The sequence below is a fragment of the Anser anser genome (assembly GCF_964211835.1).
Source record: "Anser anser genome assembly, chromosome: 6".
Taxonomy (NCBI): Eukaryota; Metazoa; Chordata; class Aves; order Anseriformes; family Anatidae; genus Anser; species Anser anser.
Window position 1 is genome coordinate 17,300,500 of NC_139726.1, and position 26,966 is coordinate 17,327,465.

Here is a 26,966-nt window from a genome sequence, read left to right on the forward strand (position 1 = left end):
AGGCCATTAACTATAATTAATACCAGAGATAGTCTTCAGGCTGAAATGTACTTCCAAATATTTGTAGGAATAGTAGGAAAATAAAACTAGTTAATTCTCTATTCATATTTGATAGTAAATTAGGCACACTAAAACAAAATCTGTAATTGCAAAACAGTGTACTAAGATCTATAGCTAAAAATAATCTCTGCACTGATTTTTATTTCAGGCACTTTAGTCACTTTAGCAAAGGAGTCACAAGTGGCTTTTAACAAACTAAGCCATCTATTTATAGACCATATGAGTTTGGTTTTGTCTTTTAGTAACACAAACATTAAATAATTTTCATGACTTGTGCACTTCTAAAAAAAGGTTCACTGGGTTTTCAAGAAGGCATCTCTTCAGTCATCAAATTTTAAAATTTAATCACAGCATTGTACACTGGCAGCTTCTAAAATAATCCTGATTTTGTTTGTTGATGAAATAAATTAGGATCACATAACTGGCAGCATTTGAGTTTAAGCTGGCAAAAGTTCTGAAAAACCAAGCTGCCAATCAAAAAAGCATATTACACAAGGATCTGACATCACACCAGTGCCTAATAAAGCTTTGCAGTGACAGTTCCTTTGAATAAATAAAAAGCCTTAGATTCATAAATTATGTAGCATTTCATTTGTTGATACCAGAAAACTCAACACACCCATCTAATGCCCATATAGTGTTAGTGCCGTTATGCCAAATGGGATCTCTGCCAACCAGATTGCTGGACACTACATTATTCACATTTTCAAAAAAAAATAGCACCCAATTTAGTCAAGAAGCATTTCATGAATAAAAATGAGACTTATTTGAAAAACTGAAATAATAACTCATCTTTAAAGAATGTATCAGTAAAGAATAGGAGCAACTACAATGCAGTTGTACCAAAATTCAGCATAAAGAAGGAAACAACACAGATTTAAATTTGAGCAATCGAAGATGCTCAAAGTAAATATCTCTTTTCTTGCATTCCCCCTAGCAATGTGAAACATTTGCCCAAGCTGTACTCCCGTGACATTTTCCAGGAAGGCAGTGACATGCCAGCAGTTCAAATGCCACATCTAGCTGTTTACTGTGGGAAACAGTGTACACTGTCTCATACTTGCCATTTGGGGTCAGCAGCAGCATTTACGATCTACACCCGTGTGTGACTGAAATCAAAATTGTAGTCCATGGCTGTTTTGTTACCTGATTATTCTTCTCAGGATAGAATGAAGTGCCTTGATTTCTTCTGTATTAGTAAAGCTAGGAAGGTGGCCTCCTAGTGCTTCACAGAACCTTTCCGCCTCTTCCCAAGTCCTGGTTCGCAGCACTCTTTCACTGTGGAAGAACTTCGCAACAACCAGCCATCAGAGTAGAAAATGACACAAGTGACAACATTTTTAAAACTCTGTTGCACTACTCAGATATGGACACCTCTTGCTGGAATGAATAACGCGTATCTCCATAGGGAGAGATCTTGATTTTAAACTTGACTTCTTAATTATTTTATTTGTTCCAGTTTGTTCAACGACAGCCAGACTTTGAAGTTTAGCTGACAAAATTTCTTTCAAATGCAACATATTCCATATGGCAGAATTTCTCTGTTTTTCTTTACCAGAAAGATTTTTAGAAAACAACACCCAACTCATTCCAAAACCGCAAGCCAAATTATGTTTTAAGCGATGGTGTTCTTTAAAACGTATGGTGAACTGCAAAACCCAGTTTCCACTGACACCAAGCCCATTTGGGTGCTAAAGGTGAAAAAAGTTCTTCAGCACCTTCTTTGCTACCTGCATGTGTCAGTTTCATACTTGGCTCATACACCTCAGCTAACATATTCACTTGATCCCCTTGACTTCAGTCCAAGCCAATTCCCGTCAGCAGGATCTCCCTGCACAGACATGCTGCACTTGGTCAACAAGAGTTTTGGAGAAACTGCCAGAGCCAGCTGTCACACCCCATCGGCTGAGCAGGGACAACTATGCTGCACATCAGCAAGACCCACACACTTGGGATCCTTGCCCACAGCCTTGTTATGCGAGTTGTGTTTCCCGACTTTGCTACATGAGCTGTGTACAGGACACAGCTCATTGCAGGCACTGGATCTAGAAATAATGAACATACAATCCAATAAACAGCCTCAGTTTTACCTTGATTAGATTCTTAACAGTAAGAAAAAAGTGCACTTCTAAATGCGAATTTATTTAAGCCATTCCAGCTAACAGCATGACTATTTACTTCCACTGTTTATTTCAAGAACAGTAAAATGCAACCAAGGCAGCGTTTTTTTGTTTTGTTTTGTTTTTTAAGAAGTTTGATATCCACATTCAAACCAGAAAAAAATCTCATCTTCCCCATCTGCGCCCTTAAGAGTACAAGGGAAGGAGATTCAGAGCACCTTCCTTTCTTATTCAGGTGTCTGTGTGCTGGATGATAGCAATCAGGCTAAGATACAGACATGGCACCCTCCATCAGTACTGGGCTCCTGAGATGGAAGCAGGAGGTGAATGCTGTCACCCCACTCAGCTCTAATGTGCAGAGCTGGCCACAGATCAAGAGGGAGAGGCACACTGCATCTTTTGAAAACCAGCACAGGATGAATGCCTCCAGATGTTCTTGTGCATCAGTGTAAATCAGCAAGAATTTTTCCTCCCTGTGTAATACATCCTCTTTGAAATATCCTTCAGAGCAGTCATAAGACATAAAATGGCTGATCACATACTTGCTGCAAGACAGTAACAAACAATTAACATCCAATAGGAATAACTTCTTACCTTGTAGCAGGCAAGGCCTGATCCATTGTGCCACCCAGGGGGACAGGGATCAGATGGCTTCGGAAGCACTTCTGGTTCCTTGGGCAGCCCAATGTACTTTTTACAGACAGAAAATGCTTTTGTGGTTTTACAGTCCTTAGTTTCCCACTTTCCAACAGACGTCCCACTGGGCATGGCCACACATCCTCCTGAGAACTCTAAAATTTAAGCCACCAAAAAAAATATTTAAAGCCATTGGTTGGTTTTCCAAAAATACAAAGATTTCTGAATGACTATTTTATTTCATCCTTGGAGCCCCCTAACATGGTGCTCCAATGCTTGCTGAATGTAAAATGATAGCATTTTTAAATTTTTTAAGAATTTGTTATGTTTACCTGGTTGCAAGGTATTCCAGTTAGTGTATGTCACAGCTTCATTTTTTTCCCCATCCACTGCACCCCAGGAATATGTTCCTGTATGGCTAATATCTTGCAAACCAGTCCAGAAGTATTTTTCTTCAACTTTGGTGTACTTTCTAATCAGACTGTTTATAAATTCTTGCTCAAATCTGAAAATTCACAGATTAATCTCAGTCAATATTTGAAAGATAACTGAAACTACTGAGTCAATCTGAAAACCAGGCATATTATTACATGAGTTAGTTCAAATGCTTGTCCAGGCAGTCCTGTATTCAATAACGGGTCAGCAGGCTGAGAATTCAAATACATCTGAGAAGTCTTTACACTGTAGGTTTGCCATGGTCACACCATGGAAAACATAGTTTGTCAGTTCCCTGCAGTAGCAATTCTACATCTATTTTTTCTGTTTTAAACCATTGCTTAGAATATGGAGGTTTGATGACTGCATCTCCAGGATCCTACTATAAAGCGCACAAATAAATTACAGAAGTTACTTTACCTGTTTGTTACTGTAAGATTGCACTGTGCTCCAAATGAAACTTCTGCTTTATAAATCCTGTAACAGTAATTTCCATGCATCTCCCATCCCTGGTTAAAGAACAAAAAACCACATTTATACTTAACAACCTAATTTAGGCATTATCTGCAGAACAGGAACCACTGCTAACATTGGTTGGTGTACGCAAGCTGACAAGCATATACAAGAAAGAAATGCAGCACATCATACACAGGGTGCAGTATTATCAACTCTCGGATTCACAGTTCTAAGAAATAATGCAACCACAGAAATAAAATACACCACTGTTTTAGCTCAACTGTGCAAAGTCTTCTGACTGCTATGTGCATTTAGAGAGAGAAACACAAGGGTGACAGCCTAGTCCTATTCAAAACAATAGGAGTTCTGATGCTGTTCCACCAACGCCAGGATTCAAACAGAGGAATAATAAAAGGGCGTTATTAGCATTTCTTTACTTCCAAAAAAAAATCCTTTATGCAGAAAATGTTTGAACTTACAGAAATTCTCTTATTCAAATCTTTTCCCCATAGTTACATGGAAATTTCAAGGAATATTACTGTGCTCTTTGCTAGCCTACCAATGCACTGGTGTCTGAACAGCACAGAAAGCTGTAACCGCTGGCAGTCTCTGAAAAGACAGAGTAAGAATACCCCCAGGTTGTAAAGAAAGGAAGATATGGGGTAAATACGCTTTCTGTTGCAGGCAAGACACCACATAAAACTTAACAAAAGAATTCTGAGTAGCTAGTAACTCCATCCCAAGATTGTTCAAAACAGAAAAGACTTCCAGACTTATTTACACTATAACATGTTAGACCTAAAAAAACTAAACAAAACAAAAAACTTCATTCAAGTCAACAAACAAAGATGAGAGCCTAGTGAAACAAAGCAGAAACCTAATCTTTCTCATTTATCCCTGCACATTTCTCTCTGCACATCCTTATGTTGCAAAGTGCTTATCCTAAATTAAAAACGATGTTTAAAACAGAAACTACAGAACAAATGGCATTAGCAACAATATACCTAATAAAATCAGATTATTATTTTTTTCCAAACAAATGAATAAAACACACCTCCTGGATCCAACCTCGTAACACTTTCACCCATAAACAGTGGTAATACATCCAGCCCCTTCACAGGAGAATCTGAAGACACACCAAATTTGGCTCATACTATAAAAATGTTCTTTTTCAGCCAAGATGTTCCACATGCTTTATTTTACAGGCATTAAGGAAATAGGAAGTAGAGAGAATAAGTAATTTAATATAGGCTTCTGAACTAAGTGAAGGTAAAAGATATGCAGACTTGCTATTACCTCATCATATGAGCAGCTTTTATCTGATTTTGTTTCATTCAAAATCTCTCCTCTTTTCTTACACACATATTTCAATTTTTCTTCACAGGATTTGACTCTCCACTGTCCCAACTGTTAGAAGGAAAGAAAAAAAGAGTATTTAAAATACTAAAATATTTCCATAGTGCAGGAACAGAGTTTTTGGAAGTGGGAAAGCCGCAATGCCTCAGTTACTTGTACTTGCAAAAACATTGAGAGTGGGATACCCTGGATTACATGCATAGAAACATGTTTTGAAGGAAGAGAGAAAACTGACAACGTGAAGATGGGATAATTCTGAATCACCTCTGAAAAGGAAAGAAATAGGCCAGGGGAGTGCCAGCTCTCTCGTGGATCAGAGAGGGTACAGGGCAGGTGGGCTCAGCTCACTGCAGAACTGAGGGGCACGTGAGCTTCAGTGGACAGCACAGCAGGCAATTGCTCATCCCACTTTTCTACTGGAAGTGGGAGGATGGGATACAGCCTGCTTCTCCCAACATTCATCTTTGAGACCTTCTTTCCCCCACCCACTCCCTGCTGCTTCTGTTCTCTCCCTCCCAGCTGTCTTTATCCACTTCCTCTTCTCTCACCAACATATCTCACTGCCCATCCTTAAATAGGGAGGCCCAAATTGATCCCAGAAGTGACTGAAGACAGCTTCTCCTCTCAAAAGCTGGGCCCACCTCCTTCCCAGCTCTCTGCTATAGACAAGCAAAAATAGCATAATCCAAAATTCCGAGCAACAGGGACAACTAGTTGGTCAACAGCAGTGACAGGCTCAGAGCTGTAAGCAATTTCTGCTGTTCTTTGTGGCACACAACTAACAAGTGCTGGCTAAACAGTTTTAAGAAGTTCTCTTTTAATCAAATGGCTATCTGCATTTTAAAGATTATTCCAAAAATAAAATCATTCTTCTGATTTACCCCCTTGACTTTCACACACATAAATGTCACCACTACTATGATGGAAAAAAAAATAAAAAACCCAACGCCATGTTCCTACCTTGCCTGAATATGACACACAGTTAGGAGTGATGTTAAAAGGAACTTTTGGTTCATTCTGATCCCAATACGTAAAATCCACAGCTGAGTGATCTGACCATTTGAACAATGTTGGTACGTCTTTATTCCTGAGACCCATCCACACTTCTTCTTTAGCATCTGTAATTTAAAATCAGGGCAACACAGAGGTTTCAGAATAATCCTTAAACTAATTAGAAAGGAGTGATAAAAAATAATTTTGCTGAGTTCACATTCTACTTAAAAGCATAATGCTTTTTTATTATTATTATTACAATGAGAAAGGAAATTTGAGACAAGCCCAATTTATTTTTTAAATCATACATTATATTCATGAATGTAAGTACACTTCACAGAGAAGGTAACAAACAGGAAAAAAATACAGAAAATAATGAACGCACAAGAAAAGAAGCTCAAACGAAATCTCATTTTTACAGTGCAGACAAAAACGTAACACTACAAAGTACAGATCATGTTTGTTAGTTCAATGACCCAGCAGTCAAATATCCAATCCAACTATCTAAGATTCTGTTCGAATGAGAAAATTGAACAGGTATTAGGCATTAGGAATTAGGCAAGCTGGCCCATTCAATAAATAAATACATGAATAAAATAGATTAAATTAAAACAAGAGCTAATACAAAGGAACTGGACCTGAACTCAGCAATAGCCTGTGTACAAGCTCAGCATTAACACCTTCGTTTAGAGCTACAAGTTCTCACAATCATACGCTGGAACATGAAAAGCAGTTTGTAATTTAAGATGCACAGCACTTGGTGCTTGACTTTTACAAGTATCCCAACTCACCATTATGAAGCTTTGTAACAACCAGTTCGACATCTGCCAAGGAGTGTATGCTGATGAGGTTACTCTTATTTGCTTTGCACAGTTGATCTGCTGAACTCCAAGGAACCTGGTTGTGTATCAGCATGTAGCAAAAACCATTGTGGGGAAGCCAGCCCATATCACATTGAGTATCCAAGTGTCTCCAGAACTCTAATAGTGAAGAAAAAGTGAATTAGAAGGTTTTATTTTACATTGGCTGGTGCATTGGGTTGGTATTTTGTTCATGTCTTAAATCTGCCAGCACCCTGAAAGCAGACAAAGCAGCAAGCAGAATTTGTTCACAGATAAACAGCACAGCTCTTCAGGGCTGATGTTTTAAGAAAGGGTCACAATTTAGTCAAGCAAATAAACCTGACTGAGCAACATTATGGGGATTAGTAGCATTCTGGGCCCACAAGGTGGGCAAGAGGAGAAAGTAGTTAGTGGAAGTGAGTAAAAAGCTGGAATTCTTACTAAGCTGGTCTTAGTGTAAGTGAAAGTTTCAGAAGTAACTATAAGTAACATTACAAGAGCAATTAAAGGCAAAACAAGTTACTTCATTGCAGGACAGCAGCTTCAACAAAAAGTTGCTTGTTTTGCTCCAGCAGGGGGTTTGTACTTTCATAGGGCATTATTATCCATATTTAGAGCAGTACCATGAAAAAGAACAATTTTGAATAACTCAGAATGAAACAAATGTTTAGTTTTAAATAATTCTTATTCTGAAAACTAAGATATTCAAGAATTCAGACTGGTTTTATGCATGCTGAAAAAGGTGTATGTTAAAAGCTTTTCTGTTTCAAAATATAAAATGATATGCTCAAATCACAAGAATTTTGGTTTATAATTATTAAAACAATGTATAAATATTAGTACCATCATCACATACCCCAGCGAGTAGCCAGAGAACTGATGTGGATTAGTGTTAAGATAAAAAATCAGATTAGGTAACCGAAAATTAGTTTTTCGGGGATCGTTTATAATTTTGACCCAGTTTAAGTTAATTTATATGGCTTACTTTTTTTTTTTTTTTCCTTAATGGCACATATCTTCCCTGGAGGAGCTGGAAAGAACATGCCATAGCCAGAGACACTATATGTCACTTTCCACCTCCAGGCCACTGTTTCATTCCCTTTATCCTCTATCTCTACCCCTCATTCGAGGACAATCATCTTCCAGTGAAAGTTTCCTCATGAGAGCACCGCACTTCTGAGCCCTGGGAACTGCATATGGCCAAAGCACCTATGGAAGAACAGGCCGTGGACATGGGAAGGGTTGGACATCCAGGTGTAGGTAAATTGCCAAAAGCATGGCAGAAGTTATATGTCAGAGCTGAACACTGTAAGAACTAAAGCACTGTATGTGTATTTGTGTGGCGGGAAGAAAGAATGAAGCTTTAAACTGTTCCGTTTTTCCCCATTGTGTTATCAACTGCTCTAGCAAGATAAAAGTAACAGATCCAATAAAGATTACACACTGGGCGAATTACCAACTCTTGCACTCTTGATTTCCAAAAAACTGGTTTCAAAAGATGGTAAGGTCATTTAATTACTTTTATTTGAATTCAACAGAGTTTGAACCTGGTCCCAGGTAGGTCTCATTTTATGTTAATAAACTCCAACAGTGAGAGAAATGGTCTTAATGCAGTGATGGAAAGCTTTGAGGTGCAATTGCCAGTTCCAGACTTCCAGCTGCACATGAAAAAAAGCACAAGCTATGGAGAAAAAACATGATGAAAAGGGCAGGACTGTGCTGGGAAATGCTTTATGTGTGAATGAGAAAGCTGTGAAAAATGAAAGCTGTTTGTGATACATCGTCTTGAGACTGAAGATAGAGAGTTTGATTCTGCTCTGCTAAAATACCCAAAGCTGCCGTGAAGTGTTTTGGCAGAGATGCCTATGAAGGCTTGGGAAGGAAGAAAAAGACTGCATAAGTGAACATTACTCACATACTAACACACAGGAACAAACATGCAAGCTGTCCTACCTGGGAGGTTTGACGCTTCATCGAATGACTTCTTGCAAACATACGGAAGTTGAGTCCCACAGTGATAACTCTGCCACTGACCTGAGGCAGCATTCATCGCCACACAGCTAGTTCCATCCAGAGGGGACAAACTCTGCATATCTATAGGCAGAAAAAAATAGAGCACACGTTATCAGTGAGCTTTTCAATGCAGTAATATATGTTGCATATTACAGCACCTTGTATTTGAAGAACATAACTTGCTTTGAATGAAGGCTCCTGTCCTACCACAGGTCCCAGAGAAACTTTTTTGTGAGAGAGAAAGTTACAGAACCAAGGTATCAGGACTTCCATTCCAACATTTAATCATCTAACCAGGCAGAATGTTCTATTTACAATACAACAAATCTTTGGCCGAGCACTTTCCCAGACGAGAAATATCTCAGGGGAGAACCCTTTTTGCAGCTCTCAGTTTCCTTTGGCAGCCTCTTTCCAGACCAACTCCAAACACAGTTCTGCAGTTTTGCAAATACAACCATAATTCTTACCTTAACGGATGAGGCCCCAAATCAAAAATTTTGCACAGGAGAACTCATTTTGTAGTCCCCAGCTTCCCCTGGAGCCCCCTTCCAACAGTACCTTTTGCCTCTCTTTCTTTGAAGCCTAATGCAAACCCCACCTGTGCCCCACACAAGGCACCTGTTTGCCCTGCACTGAGTTTGTTCAGCCTCACACAGGAAAGTCTCAGAGTGGAGCTTAGTTCTTCATGCAAGAGGAGACAGGATCAGGCTTTTTTCAGAGGTATACAGTGAAGTGACAAGAAGCAAAGGAGACAGCTTGCAGATAACAAATTCCAGGTAGATATTCCTAAGTATTTTTCATAACAAGGGTATTCAATAACTAGAATAGGTGGCCTAGAGAGGCTGAAGTATCTCCATCTAAGGAAACACTGAAGTGTGGCTGGACAGGCCCAAGCAACCTGATGCACAGGGCTCAGGAGCTAGACTGGGAACCATCTGAGATCCCTTCTGCCCTGCAGCTCTAACTTTTTGATGACAAGACTAGTCCAGCAGCTGAAATAATACTGGTGACTTGAAAACATATTTGTTACAATTTCATACCTGTACATTTAAGCTAAAATTTCTCAGTAAAATTAGTAAGTGTGCCAGGACTGCAGACTGAACTATCCTACTGTATCCCAGCATAGTCTAGTCTCTAGCACTGCATTACAGTCCCACAGGGTCACCACAGTTGCAGAAGATGCAGCAAGGAGCAGAAAAGTCCTTAAGCTTTCCAAAAAAAAAAAAAAGGAAAAAAAAAAAAAAGAAGAAGAAGAGACTACACTTGGAAAATCTAACAGACATTTTTCAGCAAATCTTTAAAAAAGTAACAGAAACCACTTCTCTTTTCACAGAATTAATGTCACAGCCTAATGGAATAAAACTATTCTAGAAACTGAAGGAAAAGAGAATTCCATTTTAAAAAGGTCACGTTCAGCTTGAATGACAGAACAATGTTAGCTACAGTATTCCTGACTATTACTCCTACAGGATTCTCATATATCAATATCCACATCATATTTCTGAGAATATTACAAATACATGCTGAAAATTCCGATCAAACAAGACTCTCACTGATTCTATAGGAACTTGGAAGTAATTAGAAAAGGGTTTTCAAAGGTTTTACACTTCTTTCATCTTCGCTTCAGAACAAATGTAAGCAACCTTGAAGACTTCTAAGTAATGTCATTTCTTGCACAAACATCAATCATTGTAATATTTGAGGGAAGTCAACTCCATCTGTCAGTGAGAGGAGAAATTTAGCAGCTACGGCTGCGGTAGACTCCTTTGCTAAAACAGACCTCAAAGATATCATTCAAGTTAGAGATTTCCCCTAATATACCATAAATAGAGAATTAGTGGAGAAAGATTCACTCTCTAGAAGGAAAGGACGCCTTCTGAACTTTTAACAGAAATAGAGCAATGATTGTTTTAATGAAGTCCAATGAAAAAGAGAAGAGGAGAAAAAAAAAAAGAAGAAAAAAGGATAATGCTAGTTTCTGTTCTAAATATTGTTAATACCACCAGAAACATCATTACCTGGATGCCAGTTGACAAAATTCAAAGGCTTGTGATCTGACCACTGCCAACCTCCAGAAACGTCCAGTTGATTTAAGCCAATCCAAAAGATCTCAGCGATGTCATCTTTAGCTGGATATTTATTATTATTCAAGAAAACAATTAGTATAAAATACTTATCCCTTATTGGGATCTTCCAAAATAAAAACGTTAACAGGGCTTGCATTAGAGGGGAAAAAAATTGCTGCTACAATCAGATGTGCAACTTTTCTTGAATCGAGGAGGAATTCAACCACGTCTCCCCTCCCAGTGCCTCCAGGTATTGAACATTTGATTTTATATTCTCAAAAGCACACTGATAGTTCCTCCAGGCCAAGCCTGAACATCAGCGAGAATGATTACACAAGATGCTAACATGCTGCTAAAACACCAGTGTAATAAATGTGCATACACCCCAATGAACTGCCACTCTGGCCCATATTTGAGATTTTGGGAACATTACTTATATATAAGAACAAGAGCTAGCCACTGCAATGAAGTCACACAGATAAAAGCAAACAAACAAACAAAAGAAACACATTTTTCTAAAGTTAGATCAGCACCTCAGTTTTTGTTACATTAAGTAGAGCACCAAGGCATTTAACGCAGGATTTAAAGACAGAAACTAAAATGTTGTCTTCACTGATGTTACTTAACAACACTTCCTAATGTTCACGCGTGAATAAATACACCTACCTTGTACGTAACTCAATTCAGACGCATCTTGGATGCTAAGTAAATCTCCCCCTTGCTTTTGACATGAAATATAAGCTTCCTTCCAAGAAAGAGCAGACTGTGTATTAAATTGGTAGCAACTTTCAGCCCCCGGATCATGTTCCCAGATATCCTGACAGCCATCCTCTGTTTAAAGGAAGCAGAAGGTACGTTTAACTATGGCTATAATGAAATATCAGGAATGTTTCAAAACAAAAACTGTAATATTGAAACTTTATGTATTTTTACATTGAAATCACATATACTGCAGAGTAAGTGCGTGCTGTCAAGGCTGCAGAAGAAATGTGACCTGTTTTTACCCAGCTTACCAGTGAGGTGTTACGCCAAGGTGGAGCTGTACGTACAGACATGAAGTGACAGAATGCTTGGATGACTATTTAAAAACCCAACACACCTGGCTGTAAGCAGATTCCCCATTTTCCATCATGAGTATAATCTTCAGATGTTGCGCACCATTTCCCACCCGTGTGTGTTTCATCCTGAATGCAGTCATGATGCCAGGTGTCATTATACAGAAAGGGGAACTCACAGGGTTTCCCATAGGAGTTCCCATCTTTGGTATAAACCTCTGTACCAGGGAAAAATAAAGTAAAAATTAATAAAGGATTAGATACAAGTTGTCTGGGCAAGCAAAGGACACCAAATATATTGTTATTGGTTGTACAGACATGGTTAATTTAAAAGCACCCAAATCACACTTGTGGACTTAAAACACAGTATCTTGTTGTTATAGATAATATGTAGCAATGCCAGAACTGAAAGAAATGAGAAGAAAATATTTTTCTGTACTTTTTCTTCTGTGTGATGCATAACACATTGGAAATATCCTCCCCCCTTCCTGGTAAGTCAGGGACAAATACGTTGTCCTGTTGAAATCCAGATGGTTCACACAGAATACTACAGAACAAGGTTGTAGTAATCAACAGACACAGAAGAGTGAAAACGTATTGCAAACTGGAGCCTACTGGGCTCTTCAGCCTCGCCACTTTGAAAAAAAAAATCAAATACAATGAAAATTCTCCTCCCAAATAGGATAAAGCAAGTTTCTACCACTTCTGCGCTCATTAAATTTTAGATGAAACTGGCTTCCGTGGCAAGTGAATAGACTACCAGAGTAAAACAAACATGGTTCCAAACAGTCCAACAGGCTGCAAACTGACAGCACATGCTGAATTTGATTGTACAGCCTACCAGCTGTACAAATCCTACTTTTAAGGTAATAGAAAAATTCACATATCTGTGAAGGGGACAGTTTCAGTTCTGATACAATGTGGTTGATATTTCATCGTAGGTTGTCACAAAAATATGGGGGTGGTTTTAAACATGCTGAGAAAGCTACTTGGTAACACAACTTCTCCAGCTGTGTAGATATATATTTTTTTTCTTAAAATAGTTAAGATTCATACTTGAATATCAGTATCTCTCTAGAGCAAAACACTCTATTGCTTTACTGATCAGTCTTTTCATATGATTAATTTTCTGAATTTATTGTCATAAATGTAGGGGGAAAAAAACTGTTCTCCATCCAAACCCCAGTACAAACTTACCATGGTAAGGATACCGACATATATCATCAGAGGAATTGTTGCTTCTCCACTGGTCTGATGCATTTATGTTTGCAGTTACATAGGTAGTCTTCACAGTCACCTTGTACTGCGATGCACCAATGATAGAAGCGTCAGCACATCGCCACCACAGCATTAGTTCTGAGTTACAATCAACCATTTTCAGGCGAGATGGTAATTTGGTGAATATATCAAGTCCCAAGCACTGCCTGGATCCCAGATGAAAAAGGCGATTCTGGGATACCCACTTCCATAAAGCTTCGCTTGTCTCTTTGCAGTCATCTATCACTATCCGTGAGTTTTTAACTTGTATGCACTTGTTCAGTGTGTCATGGCGAATGGTAAAGGCATTGTTGCCTGGGTAGGAACAAATCAATATCCACGTAAGAGTATGAATCAGTATCACTTTCAGAGGAAGTTCTTTTTAAAATGTTTAATCACATTCTGAGGCACACTAGCACAAAAGTACAGTGACAGCTGTTTTTACATTATACTCGGTCTCTTACTGCAGCTTACCAGTAAGTACATATTCCTGCACTTTAGCGAGTATTCTTTACTTCAGTAACAACAACAAAAAAGTCTCTTCCAAAGTTATTATGAAACAAGGGGATAAAATGAGGCTGCTTTCTAAGTCCAATTCTATCAAACAAAAATAATCTTTTAATTATAACACATACTGATTGGATCAATCCCTGATTAATTTGCAAGCTTAGTGAGTTAAGAATCTTGTCTTTGATGCAAATGCAGTAACACACCACAGGCAACATAAAATATAATTAATAATAATCCTCAGTTAGTAAGCACTTTTTTTTTTCTAAACTGTGTACCGTGTAAGACTGATAGCAGGATGGGCTCACGCTTGAACCAGCTCATGGGTGCAACTGCATCATTACTAAAAAAACTGGCACTGCTTTTTGAGGGAGAGACTTTTCGAATGAATATTCAGCTCACTGCAAAACTACACAAGGACGAAATGCAGGGCCCCTAAGATCCCAGACAAAACATTAGGAGTATCATTTTCAAAATGACACAGCAACACTAGTTCCACTTTCAGCTGAGACTTAGCTTGTCACTTAAAAGAAAAAAAGAAAAAAAAGAAGAGCTGACAATGCATAACATTTAATTTTAAAGAGATATGGATCACCTCACTGTTACAAGCTGACGCCTCTGACAGTGTAACACCTCTATGACAAGTGCCAGTAGGTTTAAGCTAGCCAGGAAAAAAAGTGGCCTAGAACTATTTCTATGCCACAGTAAAGATGGCCCCCCAGTATAAAATGTTCGCTAACCAGGCTGAAAAGGACCTCTGCTGTCCCAGACCCACAAGGCTATTACTCTGCTGCTTAAATAAGGAATCTGCTGAGTAGTGTTTTGTATTTAATAGTAATGCACTGTCAATCACATTCCTACTGCGTTTTTTTAATATGACTTAATAATAGGTTTGGCTGAACAGCAAGGAAAATATTCAGTGATGTTATTCAGTGAATTTTACCACTATTTCCCAGTATACTAGTGTATTTTCCACTGCATAAGTGCCAAATAGTCTAAATGGTACTGAGCTGGTCAAACTGTAAAGAAGAATCTCTAAGTCAGCCACCACGGAGGTGACTTTTTCTAAGTGCACGTTTTAACCAACCCTCTCTTTCATCCTCTTTATTAACTAAATAATATATTTTAAGCAGCCAATCCTGCTTTTGTGGTATCTTTTTACCCTGTGCTTTTGCCACACTTTATCTTCCTTTTGCTTCTTATTGTCCCCTCCAGACTTTCATCTTTTCATTTTCTTGTAAATTGCTCTATGCTTTTCCCCAGATCTCCCCTTTCCTCATTCTTCTTTCACTTCTTCCTGCATAACCTTCACTCTTACATCAAGAGCAAAACCACCGCTTTTTAAAATTTCCCCCCAAAAAATCCAGTTTTCTCATCGGACCTCTCTTTGCAGCACTTTTTGAAGAGCAGTGCTCAGTTCCTCCCATTCGGCGCCCTTACCACGAAGCTTCACGGGGCACTTTTAGCTACAAACTCTTACCATGAAGCTTCACGGGGCACCTTTAGCTACAAACTCTTACCATGAAGCTTCACGGGGCACCTTTAGCTACAAACTCTTACCATGAAGCTTCACGGGGCACCTTTAGCTACAAACTCTTACCATGAAGCTTCACGGGGCACCTTTAGCTACAAACTCTTACCATGAAGCTTCACGGGGCACCTTTAGCTACAAACTCTTACCATGAAGCTTCACGGGGCACCTTTAGCTACAAACTCTTACCATGAAGCTTCACGGGGCACCTTTAGCTACAAACTCTTACCATGAAGCTTCACGGGGCACCTTTAGCTACAAACTCTTACCATGAAGCTTCACGGGGCACCTTTAGCTACAAACTCTTACCATGAAGCTTCACGGGGCACCTTTAGCTACAAACTCTTACCATGAAGCTTCACGGGGCACTTTTAGCTACAAACTCTTACCAGGTAGCTTCACGGGGCACTTTTAGCTACAAACTCTTACCAGGTAGCTTCACGGGGCACCTTTAGCTCCAAACCCTTACCACAAAGCTTGACGGGGCACCCTCAGCTACAAACCCCCTCCTGTCACTGCAGGGGCCGCAGAAAGGCGTGAGGTGGCAGGGCTCGGCGAAGGGCTGGCGCTGTTCGCCACCAGCTCTCACCGCCCCAGCAGCTCCGAGACTTTCCTTGAGGTGGAAACTTCCGAGCTGCTTTGTGAAGAACAAGCCTTCCTCCTGCCCCTCCGCACACAACGCCGGACAAGCCAAAAAGCCGGTCGGCCCCCCCCCTCAGCCACGGCGCGGCCGGGGGAGGCAGGGCAGCGTCACCCCCCGGGGCTGCCCGTGAGGAGGAAGGCCCCGTGCGGAGCAGGGCAGCCCGGCTTTTCTCTTCACCCCTTGCCCGCCCAGCAGCCGGCCCGCTCCGCACCGCAGGGCCTTCCGCACCGCTCCGCGCCCGCGCAGCGCCGGCTGCCCCCCTCGCCCCCTCACCCCTCAGCCAGGTGGGCTCCCGGCTTACCTGCGGGGTCCCGCCGGGCCGCGCAGCAGACGAGGAGCCAGGCGAGCCCGCAGGCGGCCAGGCCGGGTCCCGCCGGCCGCCCCATGCTCCCGCGGCGCGCAAGTTGCGCGGAGCGGCCGCGCTGAGGGGCTCGCCGTGCCCGAGCGTCGCGCCTGCCGCCGGCTGGCCCGAGCGGCGAGCGGCCGGCCGGATTGGTCCGCCCCCGTGGCGCGTCACTTGTTGCCAGGAGAAGAGAGGCTCCGGGTTTGCGGCGAGGGGCGGGGCGGGGCCGGGCGGCGGCCGCGGGGTCGGGGCCGCGGGGCCGGGCCGGGCAGGGCCGGGGCGGCCGTCCCGGGCGGAGCGGAGTTAGCGCGGGGGCAAGGGAGACAAAGGAAAGGGAAAGGGGGCTCGCGAGCGGGGGAATGGGAGCGAAAGTGAGGAAAGGACGCGGAAAGTGAAGGAGAACGAGGAGGGGAAAAAAGGGGAAAAGTGAAAGAAAAAAGAGGCGAGGGAAAAAAACGAGCAAAATCGAGAAGAAAGCAAGAAAAAATACAAAACCCGGCCTAATTACCTCATAGTGTTCAAAACAAACTAACAAAAAAGTAATTAAAGTAAAAAGGAAATTAAGTGGAAATTCTAAATGGACAAAAAAGTGAAGAAAAAGCAGAGAACCAGACCTAATTAACACATAGCAATTAAAGCTAAAACCAAAGCTTTAAAAAAGTTAAAAGGGAATGAGTATGTGGTAGAAATGAAGAAAAGGCAACAAAAAACAGAAGTAACAAGTAATAGCAGATGCTAAAGTAAAATAACTAAAGGTGGATAGAAACACACCTTTTTTTATAGGCCACCCTGAGGCCCTCGCCCCTTCCCAGCACCAGGGCCACGTGCCAGGGCCTGGCGTGAGGCCCCTGTGTCCTGCTGTGGTCGCACAGCACCAGGCCAAGGGCTGCAGGCACCCACTGTCCCCACAGCCTGTCACCCCAGCCTGTCCCCACAGGCCGTCCCAGCAGCCTGTCCCCACAGCTTGTCCCCACGGGCTGCAGGCAGGGGTCCCTGCCCTCCTGGCCGGCAGCCGAGGGCCCCAGTGTCCCCCATGGGTCGCTCTGTGTTGTGGCCATGCCCAGGGGACACAGCTCCCTCCCGTAGGGACACCCCCAGCAAGGCCACTGAGTCCTCCCCTCCTGCCGTCCCAGACCTGTGCTGGCTGCACCACTGAGGAGGGAACAGAACAGTGGCAGGCAGCCGCGCGATACTTTCTAAGAGTTGGCGTTTTCAAGTAGCTAGAAGCTAAAACTGCAGTGAGCTGATCTGCTTCTGCCAGGGAAGGGAAAGAGGGAGGAGAGAAAGGCAGCAGTTGAAATAGTTATTGCTGAGAAAATTATGATGCTGAATACAGGAAGTTACAGAAACCAAAAATAAAAGCACAAAGAGACGAACAACCAGTTGGCCTGAAGGAGGAAAAGAGAAAGGAGAGCTGACAAAGTATGTAAAATAAAATCGTGTCTGTTTATAGCTCTGTGTTCTGTGATTCAGCACTGACCTGGAAAGGCTGTAACCCCAGCTGTGCAAGAAAGCACTTGCGAAGTTGCAAGGAAAAAACATTTTGGCTAGAAAAATCTATTTTGATTTGGCTTGGAGGAGAAGTCATTCAGGGAGAGAAACAGATCTTCACGAAGCTGGGAAGGGCAACATGCAGTCTGTTTTATGCGTTTCAGATGTGCCCATCGCATAGGAATCTGGCCACCCGGGGAAGGCAGGAGTGGAGGGTGTGCCGGACTGGGAATTGAGCGGAAAGAAAGTGAACAAAACCAGGCATCTGTAAGTAAGCAACTATTCTGTGCTGCTGGAAACCGCAGAGCCAGACCTGGCTGCGAAGGCTGGAGCTATTCTTAAGATCAGAAATTGGTTTCAGGCAGCGAGGGGTCCATAGCTGCAGCAAAACTGAAGCTCTACTACCAGAAAGTGTTTGTTTTCTGGAAGAGCAAAGCACTCACGTCTCTGTGCAGAGAGTGGGAGGCAGAAATTCCCAACTGGAGGGTCTGATACAAAAGCAAGCTATTGAAACTAAAATTAAATATGCGGTGGGATACCGCATATATTTTTTAAATAAAACATCATAATGAGAAGCACCAGGTGTGAACCCTGCATCCCCATGAATCTTTCCAAATGAGTGCTGTTTTTAATGTAATAACTGACTGTCCCAGTTTTAGTGCAAAGAGTTTAACTTTGAAACTAATAGCATGCAGGGCATATTTACTGAACATATACCAGCAATTTTGAAATCAACGGCATGCTATTTACTAAACATGTATAAGCAAATACTTGTATTAATACTGGGCAGGTTCTCTTAAGACATCTAAATTTATATAGCATATACTCTTCAGTGTGTTCTTCCAATTTGAGGTCCTTTTTCATTTATCTGCATATATAATACCATGCTAGATAACACAAGATCAGGCCCTGATCTTGACTCAGAAATTAAAGAATGCCAAAGGATAGTAAAAATTGGTGTTTGAACTATTTGCTGGTAGTTTCAGTTGCATGTGCATGTGTGTGCCCTACACTTACACTCTCATACATTAATATAAAAGGAGATACACAACATACATCCTTTGTAAGCCCACCAAAATACATCCTTTCCCTCTGCCCCCTGTCAAGCAGCAGACAAATAAGAATATATACTCAGATCTCTGCTACTGCTTTACTTATCCAGCACAATCCAAGAAGACTGTTTTGATGACAGAGGTTTCAAAAATAGGAAGCTATTGAAAACCACAGTGTTCACTGAGATGTATACAGTAGTTTTGCTATTTTTTATATCAAGAATATTTTTTTAAAAATGCAAATACACTCTTTTTTTCTTTTTTCTTTTTCTTTTTTTTTTTTTTCTGTGTCTTCTAATAAGATAAAAAACTTTCACAGCACAGTGTTCTGAAGTCTGTGGAAATGATCGTCTAAAAGCTAATCAGCAAATTGTGGCCGTTAACCCTTCAGTGGGCTTGGGCAGCATCTCTGGCTAACCAACTTTTGTGCGCTCTGATGCCATGCTGTCCCCCACTACAGCAAAGGACTGTCAGTCTACCTGGCAGCCTGCACAGGGCAAAGTCCACAGTGACAGCACTGATCTCTGTAGGACACACTGATCAGGGCTAGAGGAATTAGAAGGATTTGCATGCTGGAAAATACTATTTGGGTGGAGCTGCATATGTGGCAGTCAAATAACAAGGCCAAATATTCCTTGCAGCCAGATGCTCCCAAAGACTAGGAGTTGAATCCCAGGAGCTCAACCAGAAATCCAAACAACCTACCCAGAAAAACCAGCCCCTGCATCCGTTACCAGACTACCAGTTGCCACCAGTAGCTTCCAGGCTGCCTGCTTCTGACCTGAGTAGAGTCAACAGCTTCTGTTTGCATAAAGAGTTGGTGCACATCAACATTTATACAACTGGTTATCCATTTATGGTATTAGTTCTGGGTAACACTGCTACTGGCAGCTGGAGAACAGAACTTGAAAAGCCCTCTCATTCCTCTCCCTCCGTGGTACAGCATCTTTCCCTGTCCCTGAAAAGGTAAAAAGCTCCTACACCTTTCCTCCTAATGAAGCCAGCTTTCAAAGGCAGTATCTCAAACAACTTTTCCTCTGCTAAATTTGCTGGGCCTCTGACCTAGTAAATGTGCCTCTTGCCTGTGGAAGACTATTGCCCCCCTCTTGTCACTTGTGTTTTAATTACATCAGATTTAAAAAAGGAGGATGAGAAAGTCTTTCTTTAAGTTAGATGGTTGTACATGGAATGATCACTCTGTAAACAAACAAAACAAAAAAAACTAACCAAAACCAAACAAGCAAAAAAAAAAAAAAAAAGAGCAGCATTTAGGAGAGACCAGTGAGAACAATGCAGAAAATAATATTAAAATCTGTGCATTTGTGTCATATGATAACCTATGAAAATCTCGTACAGTTTTCTGTTAATTGAAAAACTAATTTTGTGCTAAAACTTCTCAAAATTATGACAATGTCAAAACCTAATTTTTAAAGGCTCTATCCTAGCTTTGTCGATGAGGCCTCTGCATTTAATGTGAGCTGCACAGCAGCATACTCACAGCATAATAAGTGAACAATTTCTGCATTGAAAATCACAAATGTTATCATGTCCCCATTACCTACAGCTCATTGCAAAGCAGCACTAACAGCAGAGCAAACTTCAAACATGCCTACAGAGGAAACATGCCAAATAGAGAACTTCAGATACAAAAGGGACTCCACCACAGAGCTGACATTAATGCAAAGCAGCCTTTCCTATTACTCCCAAGCAGATGACTTTACCTTCCCAATCAAAAACCCTTTGGAGATACCAACATTGTGACTAAGAGCCTTGTACTTCTAGCAGGGGTTTTCTTGCTCATCAACAGATATTTTCTTTGCTTTTCTGTCCACATGTTTATAACAATAGCATTACCTGCAGAAAGTGTCAACAGCTATCTACCCATAAATCTCCACCCCATCTCTTCTGCTCACCACATTAAATACTCTGCCTGAGCAGCTGTCCTCCCTCTTTTACAGTCAACACTTTGGCAATCTGGTTTTTCTGGCTAGGTTGAGCGCATCCCATGGCAGTGAGCACAAAGGGAATGCTGTAAAAGGATTTGCTACCTCCAGCATCTCCCCAGACTGGGAAGAGGCTTTGGAGATGATAAGTTCTTCCTCTCTCTTCTCCCCCCAGCAATGACTTTGAAACTGGAACATCTGAACAGGGAACAAAAGTTGTTTATTACTTTTTCCACCTTGCAACATCAGTGCTTGCAATAACCAGGCCTTCACAGAAAACAAAACAAAACAAAACAGATCAGGGCTTAAGAGATTTGCAGGTGCAGAAAAAGATTTCATTCCTACCTAGGTTCTGCTGCTAAGCTTAATATTAAAGCATGTCTCTGATTTTAGTAGGGTGCCTGCTAAGTCCTCAAAATACCAGCCCTGGGAGCATTTAAATAATGGAACAAAAAAACAGACAATTGCAACTTTTACCATAAGTGTAGCCAAAAGCCAAATGACTCTTTTTTTTTTGACACATACACAAGTCTGGTTTAGTTGAGTTAATCCCATGTGGCCATGGAAAAAATAATTAGTAAAACTGAAAGGTGAGGTGACAGGCATCCAGCAACTGATTTGGACAAAGAGAGATCATGACAAGGTTTTTAAGCAATACCTTTTGGTTTTGGTGGTGGTGGTGTTTTTTGTTATTGTTGTTATTGTTTCTGTTTTTTTTTGGTTTGGTTTGGTTTGGTTTTGGTTTGTTTGCATTAACTCCACCTGATGGTCTTTTCTTCATGGATGCTTACTCTATTTGCTGGCTTGCTTTTTTATCTGGCTGTTGAGAACAATTATTTTTAAACATTAAAGAATATTTAATTTTTAGCAAAAAGGGAACACAAAGAGGAATGGCATTTCTTTGTTGTAGCTTTAGATTTCCTGTTTCAGTGGAAATGGCTTACCCTTTTAGCATGTTTTGAAATCATCCTTTTGCACAGTAAGCTTAAGATGAAACTGCACAATCTGAATTTGTATGCATCTTGTGTTTCTTTAGCAATCTGAATGAATCTTTAGCACAAGTTCCAAGATTTTGAGTTTTTAGCTGGGTTTGAATAGTCTATTATTGTTAGGAGTCCTTACATCTGATTCTCTTAAAGTTTCATAATTAAAAAAAAAATAGGCCTGGTGTTTCTGTAGCATTTTAGAGACTGTTCTTTCTCCCACTACACAGAAACATGGTAGGTTACTTCCAGAATCAATAAAAAGGAATTACAACACTTCATTCTAATACCAGCCTCCTTTTTTACCCAAATTTGACTGTGCCAACTTCTGTAGTGCTGCCTGCAGCTCTGTCCTGCTGCATATTCAAACTCAGATTAGACAAGGCCTCCTGAAATACTAGAAACAGGTTTGAGAAATAAGACAAAGAAAGGCGTGTGGATGCATCCACTCCTCTGCATCTTGTCTGTTTACAGTGGGGAATGTCTTTCTGTGTATGTTGGTTTGGCTCTGACTCTTGCTGGGATCTCTACATGCTCCTGGAGCAACAGCAAAATAATAAAAGCAATGCTTTAACATTCAGATACGTGCTTAAAACCCCAAAGTAAGTGCCGAATGATACTCTTTCGTAGCACTTTAAGAAAGGGTTTCTGACACCTGCATTGTGGCTTTTTAATGGAAGCTGTGTCTCAGCGTAGTAGTTCTACTGACAGCGTAAATGCATTCGATCTTCTCAAAAGCCACTTTCTGTTGTTACTGTGCCAGTGTAAGATTATTTTTCAAACAATGTTTGTGGGATCTGGCTACTCAGATAATATTTTGTAACACAATACATTTATTGAAGAAAAACCAAGTTTGGAGGGATGGTTTAAAAGATAACCAGTTATAATTTGGGAAATGTTTTTAAGCAAATAAAAACTAATCCAGGTGGAAGGGATTCTAAAATTAAATGAAAGAGTGGTATTTTGTTTTGTTTTTAATCTTTAAACATGCAAAGCAGGTGAGTTTCCTAAAAGTGCCAGGGTTTTGTTGCTTGCCTAAAAAGCCTGTGGTTTTGGTGCTCACATGAGATCCTGGAGGCAGCTTGTCCGAGGGAAGTTGAAGATGAGACCTTTACAACAGTGCTATCTCCACTGCCCTGTGTGTGACCAGAAAGAAACAAGTTTTCAAAGTACAGCTGAGAGGATGGTATAAAGAGCAAAATTTCACATTAATCTGGATTTGGGAGCATATCTAGGATTAAAAGAGCTTGTGTGGAAAGGATGGGCTCACAGGGGGCTAAGCTGCTGGCATTTAAAGTCATGAAGGTTGTGATGAAGCTATAAATTGAAGAGCAGCCTGTGTGGGGAACAAACAGTCCAGTATGCCATGAACAAAGCCATAGAAATTCTGCTTTTTTCACTGTAGAAGAGACCGGAGAGCAGAAACAGGGAACAGAGAACAAAGAGAGTGCCTTTCAAATGGGAGGTGAGGAAGGAAATGAAACCTCCAAACAAACATACTCTTACACAAATGCTAAAAATCTAATGAATAAACTGAGGGACATCAAATGTCTAGTCTTGCAGGAAGGCAGTGACATACCAAATGTATTGGACATCACAGTACCAGGACATAATATACATACAGAAAATGTAAGAATCACCTCTGCTGGTGATAGGGCAGGGAAATTTGCTAGTGAGCTCTTATAATCAAATCAAACGAACAGAGCAGGAACCCAGCAAGTGACACAGGCTCTGCATGGATTGAAATGCCAGCTTAAAGCATATATAGCAATGAATCTGCAGAAACTGTGCTTTGGGTAACCGCCGTTGACTCCACCAGTACCATTTCACAGAGCAGCTGGATGAGGAAACCACAGAAAAGATGCAGACCTTCATTTGGTTGTCATTAATGTGCAAGATCTTATTGTAGATCTTCAGCTTATGGTAGCTGTTCCTGGGTTTATATTCCAAATTCCTATGGGCTTGACAAAGGTCAAGCATTCACAGCAGCTACGCTCAGTTTCAAAAGGAACAGAGACGTAGAAATGAGAAAGTTTGTGAAAAGGAAACAAAAAGGAGCAGCTAGAACCAGTAAGGACACAAAACGCAGCATCGGTGCGTGTTGAAGTCTTCAGAAGTTCTGAGAGGAAGCAGGCACAAAATAATGTCACCACAAGGGAGGTCATCAGAAACAAGAAGTTGAAGACATCTTCAAATTACAACAACAACAACAAAACCAGAAAGGATCATAACCCAAAACATAAGAAAATACACTGAAAGAGCAATAAAAAGTGTGAACAGTAGCTAGCAAAAGGAATTAGAGCTAAGAAGAGCTCTGACCAAGCAGACCACCAGTCTATTGGACCAAAAGATAACTGCAGAGAAAAAGAGAAGAGAGGCCAAAAACTTTGCAGAGAAGCTAAATGATGCATTTGCATCTATTTACTGGAATAAGCAGGTGACTCCCATAACTGAACCCTCCTTTCTGGGGGAGCCAGCAGAGACTGCCTGAAACAGGACTGACTGGGAAGAGCTGTCATCCAAAACATGCGGAGCAGCAAATCCCCAGGACTGTGTGCGGGGCGCCTGAGCTTCCCAAGGGAGTGCAGTTAAGAAGGAGCAGATCTGCTAACGACAGCAAAAAAACAGCTTTCTCTGAGCCTGGGGGCTGCAGGGTAGCAGTGTGACACCAATCTCTACAATTATTCCAGAGAGAAAAAGGGGGGACAGGATGGGTAATACTAAAGATCAGCGAGCCTGACATCTGTTCCAGGGAAAGCAGTAGAAAGTGCAATAAAGACTAGAATTAGCATGCACGTGGATAAATATGATCTTTTTGGGTGGTGCCAACACATCATCTCTAAACTTAGTATTTAGCTTCTAGGCTTCCTGTGAGTTTTTTGACAAGGTCAGCAAGCATGTGGGCAACAGTGATCTGGTTGATATGGTTCACCAGTGATTTTTTTGATCTGGATGAAAGCTCCTATTTGGTGAACAAATTAGCAGATGCTCCTAAATGGAATTTGCTCATCCCTTCTTTCTGTTGATCTGAGGGGGGGTTGCTGTAAAGAAATTATTTGTACCTTACTTTTATCATTACTGAGAGTGAGACTGAAATATCTTTTGTTATTACCCACAGCTTACATGAAGCTGAGGCTTGAACAAGAACTACCTGTCTGTGACTCAACACTCACACAACGAGATAAAGTTTGTGGGTGGACAGTGCATACAAATGAGTTTACAGAACTTCTGTCTGTGCTTGACACCACGGATAAATCAGGGAGAGACTATGAGAGTATCGCTATCAGCTTTTCATCACTGCACAAGTACTGCTGGTGAGCTGGTTTTGTGTACTTGATGCAGAATATGAGAGGGAGAATTTGGGAGAAGATAATGCGGAACAGCATAGACCCCTTATGACTCAGATCTGCTGTGCTCTGCACATGCACTAACTGCGAATAAGAATTTAGACAGAACTTAAAAGTAGGTTTTAAGCTATAAAGCCTAATTATTCTGTATTTGCTCACTCCAGAGGCCACCTTTGATTCCCATTGCAGAAACCATCAGTTGTGTCCAAGCTCAACCTGTTTCTGGCTTTGATTTCAAAGCCCCCCCCCCCCCCCCCCCTTTTTTTTTTTTAACTTTCCAAACACATTTCAGTACTTACCTTCCTTTGCTAAGGCTGTCAAGTAGTAAGCCTGTTCCTTATGGTGTCTTATAGAAGACTTAACTTACAACACTTGAGCACTTCTAGTTCTATTTTTCAGTGTCAAAAAAAATGAAAAAAAAGTAGTAATACCATATAATCACTAAAATAACTAAACAGTATAATTATCACTTTCTGATTTGTATACGTCATTATTCTCATTATACCTAATTATAACATTCTTTTTAAAAAAAAGGAAAAATAGAGAGAATGAATAAAGAGTTACAGTAGCAAAGAAAATGCAGTTGCATATAGTGAGCTATTTAATTCATGCTAAATTAAATAGCCTTATTTCTCTATGGAGATTTTTTTTTTTTTGGCAGTAATATGCCTATAGTACCAAAACATCCGTTGTTACATACGTCCTAAATTTCACTCTGAAATCCATATGTTTCTTAAAGTTTGTTCATATTTCACAGGACTTGAACAGTTCGGCCACACAGAATAACCTGGGGCTGCATAGGCAGTATTTAAATAGGCAGTATTTACATGCCTCAGTGTGAACCTGTGCCCCATAGTTAGGTCCCATTGGCACGCACAACTTCGCAAACATCGGAAATGTCTTTACAGCCAGTGAACCTGGAAGAATTAGATGCTGTTGAAATGAATGCAAGTAACTAAGTCAAAGAACCACAGGATCTCTAGAGATCATCTAGTGCAAGCCCTTGCTTAGAGCAGGGTCAGCTAGAGCAGGTTGCCCAGAACTGTGTCCAGATGTATCCTGAGTATCTCCAAGGACAGAGACTCCACAGCCTCTCTGGGCAACTTACTCCGGTGTTTAACCACCACCAGAGTAAAAACAAAACAAAACAAAAAACCACCTTTTTCTTCTGTTTAAAAAGAACTTCCTGTATGTTGGTTTGTGCCTGTTGTATCTTGTACCTTCACTGGAGGCCACTCAGAAGAGTCTGGCTGCATCTAAGTTACTCACCCCAACTTTAGGTATTTAGGTAAATTGATAAGATCTCCCTGAGCCTTCTTTCCTCCGGGCTGAACAGTCTCTCTCAGCCACTCCTCATATGACAAATGTTCCAGTCCCTTAATCATCTTTGTGGTTTTTGCTGGGCTTGCTCCACCAAATCCCTATCTTTCTTGTATTGTGGAGTCCAGAACTGGATCCAGCACTCCAGATGCATCGCACCAATGCTGAGCAGGGGGGAACCATCAACTCCCTCGACTTTCTGGCAACTCTTCTCCTAATGCAGCCCACGATGCTGTTGGCCTTCTTTGCTCAAGGCACATTGCTAGTTCATGTTCAGACTGGTGTTCACCAGGACTCCCAGGTCCTTTTCTGTAAAGTTACTTCCCAGTCGTTTGGTCTCCGTCTTAGGCAGAGTTACTTGAGTTCATTGCTTTGCTGGGGCCTTACTCTCAGTTGTAGGATTTGGCATTTCCCTTTGTTAAGCCCCGTGAGATTCCTCTTGGCTGATTTCTCCAGCTTGTTGAGATCCCCCTGGATGGTAGCACAACCACCTGGTGTACCAGCCACTCCCAGTTTT

At 41.1% G+C, this 26,966-nt stretch overlaps 1 protein-coding gene across 1 annotated transcript in view; it reads right to left on the reverse strand.

Moving 5' to 3' along the window:
* The window catches only part of LY75 (lymphocyte antigen 75), a 47,620-nt gene extending 31,139 nt beyond the window's left edge, over positions 1 to 16,481 (reverse strand). The window contains exons 1-13 of the mRNA XM_083840732.1: positions 16,272 to 16,481; positions 13,230 to 13,604; positions 12,077 to 12,250; positions 11,644 to 11,808; positions 10,930 to 11,040; positions 8,852 to 8,992; positions 6,848 to 7,036; positions 6,024 to 6,181; positions 5,004 to 5,114; positions 3,672 to 3,760; positions 3,149 to 3,321; positions 2,775 to 2,971; positions 1,207 to 1,349 (exon numbers count right to left, since the gene is read on the reverse strand). Coding sequence (XP_083696858.1) covers positions 1,207 to 1,349; positions 2,775 to 2,971; positions 3,149 to 3,321; positions 3,672 to 3,760; positions 5,004 to 5,114; positions 6,024 to 6,181; positions 6,848 to 7,036; positions 8,852 to 8,992; positions 10,930 to 11,040; positions 11,644 to 11,808; positions 12,077 to 12,250; positions 13,230 to 13,604; positions 16,272 to 16,356 — 2,111 coding nt within the window. The 5' untranslated portion in view covers positions 16,357 to 16,481. The remainder of the gene's footprint in view (positions 1 to 1,206; positions 1,350 to 2,774; positions 2,972 to 3,148; positions 3,322 to 3,671; positions 3,761 to 5,003; positions 5,115 to 6,023; positions 6,182 to 6,847; positions 7,037 to 8,851; positions 8,993 to 10,929; positions 11,041 to 11,643; positions 11,809 to 12,076; positions 12,251 to 13,229; positions 13,605 to 16,271) is intronic.
* Positions 16,482 to 26,966: the final 10,485 nt, after the last annotated feature.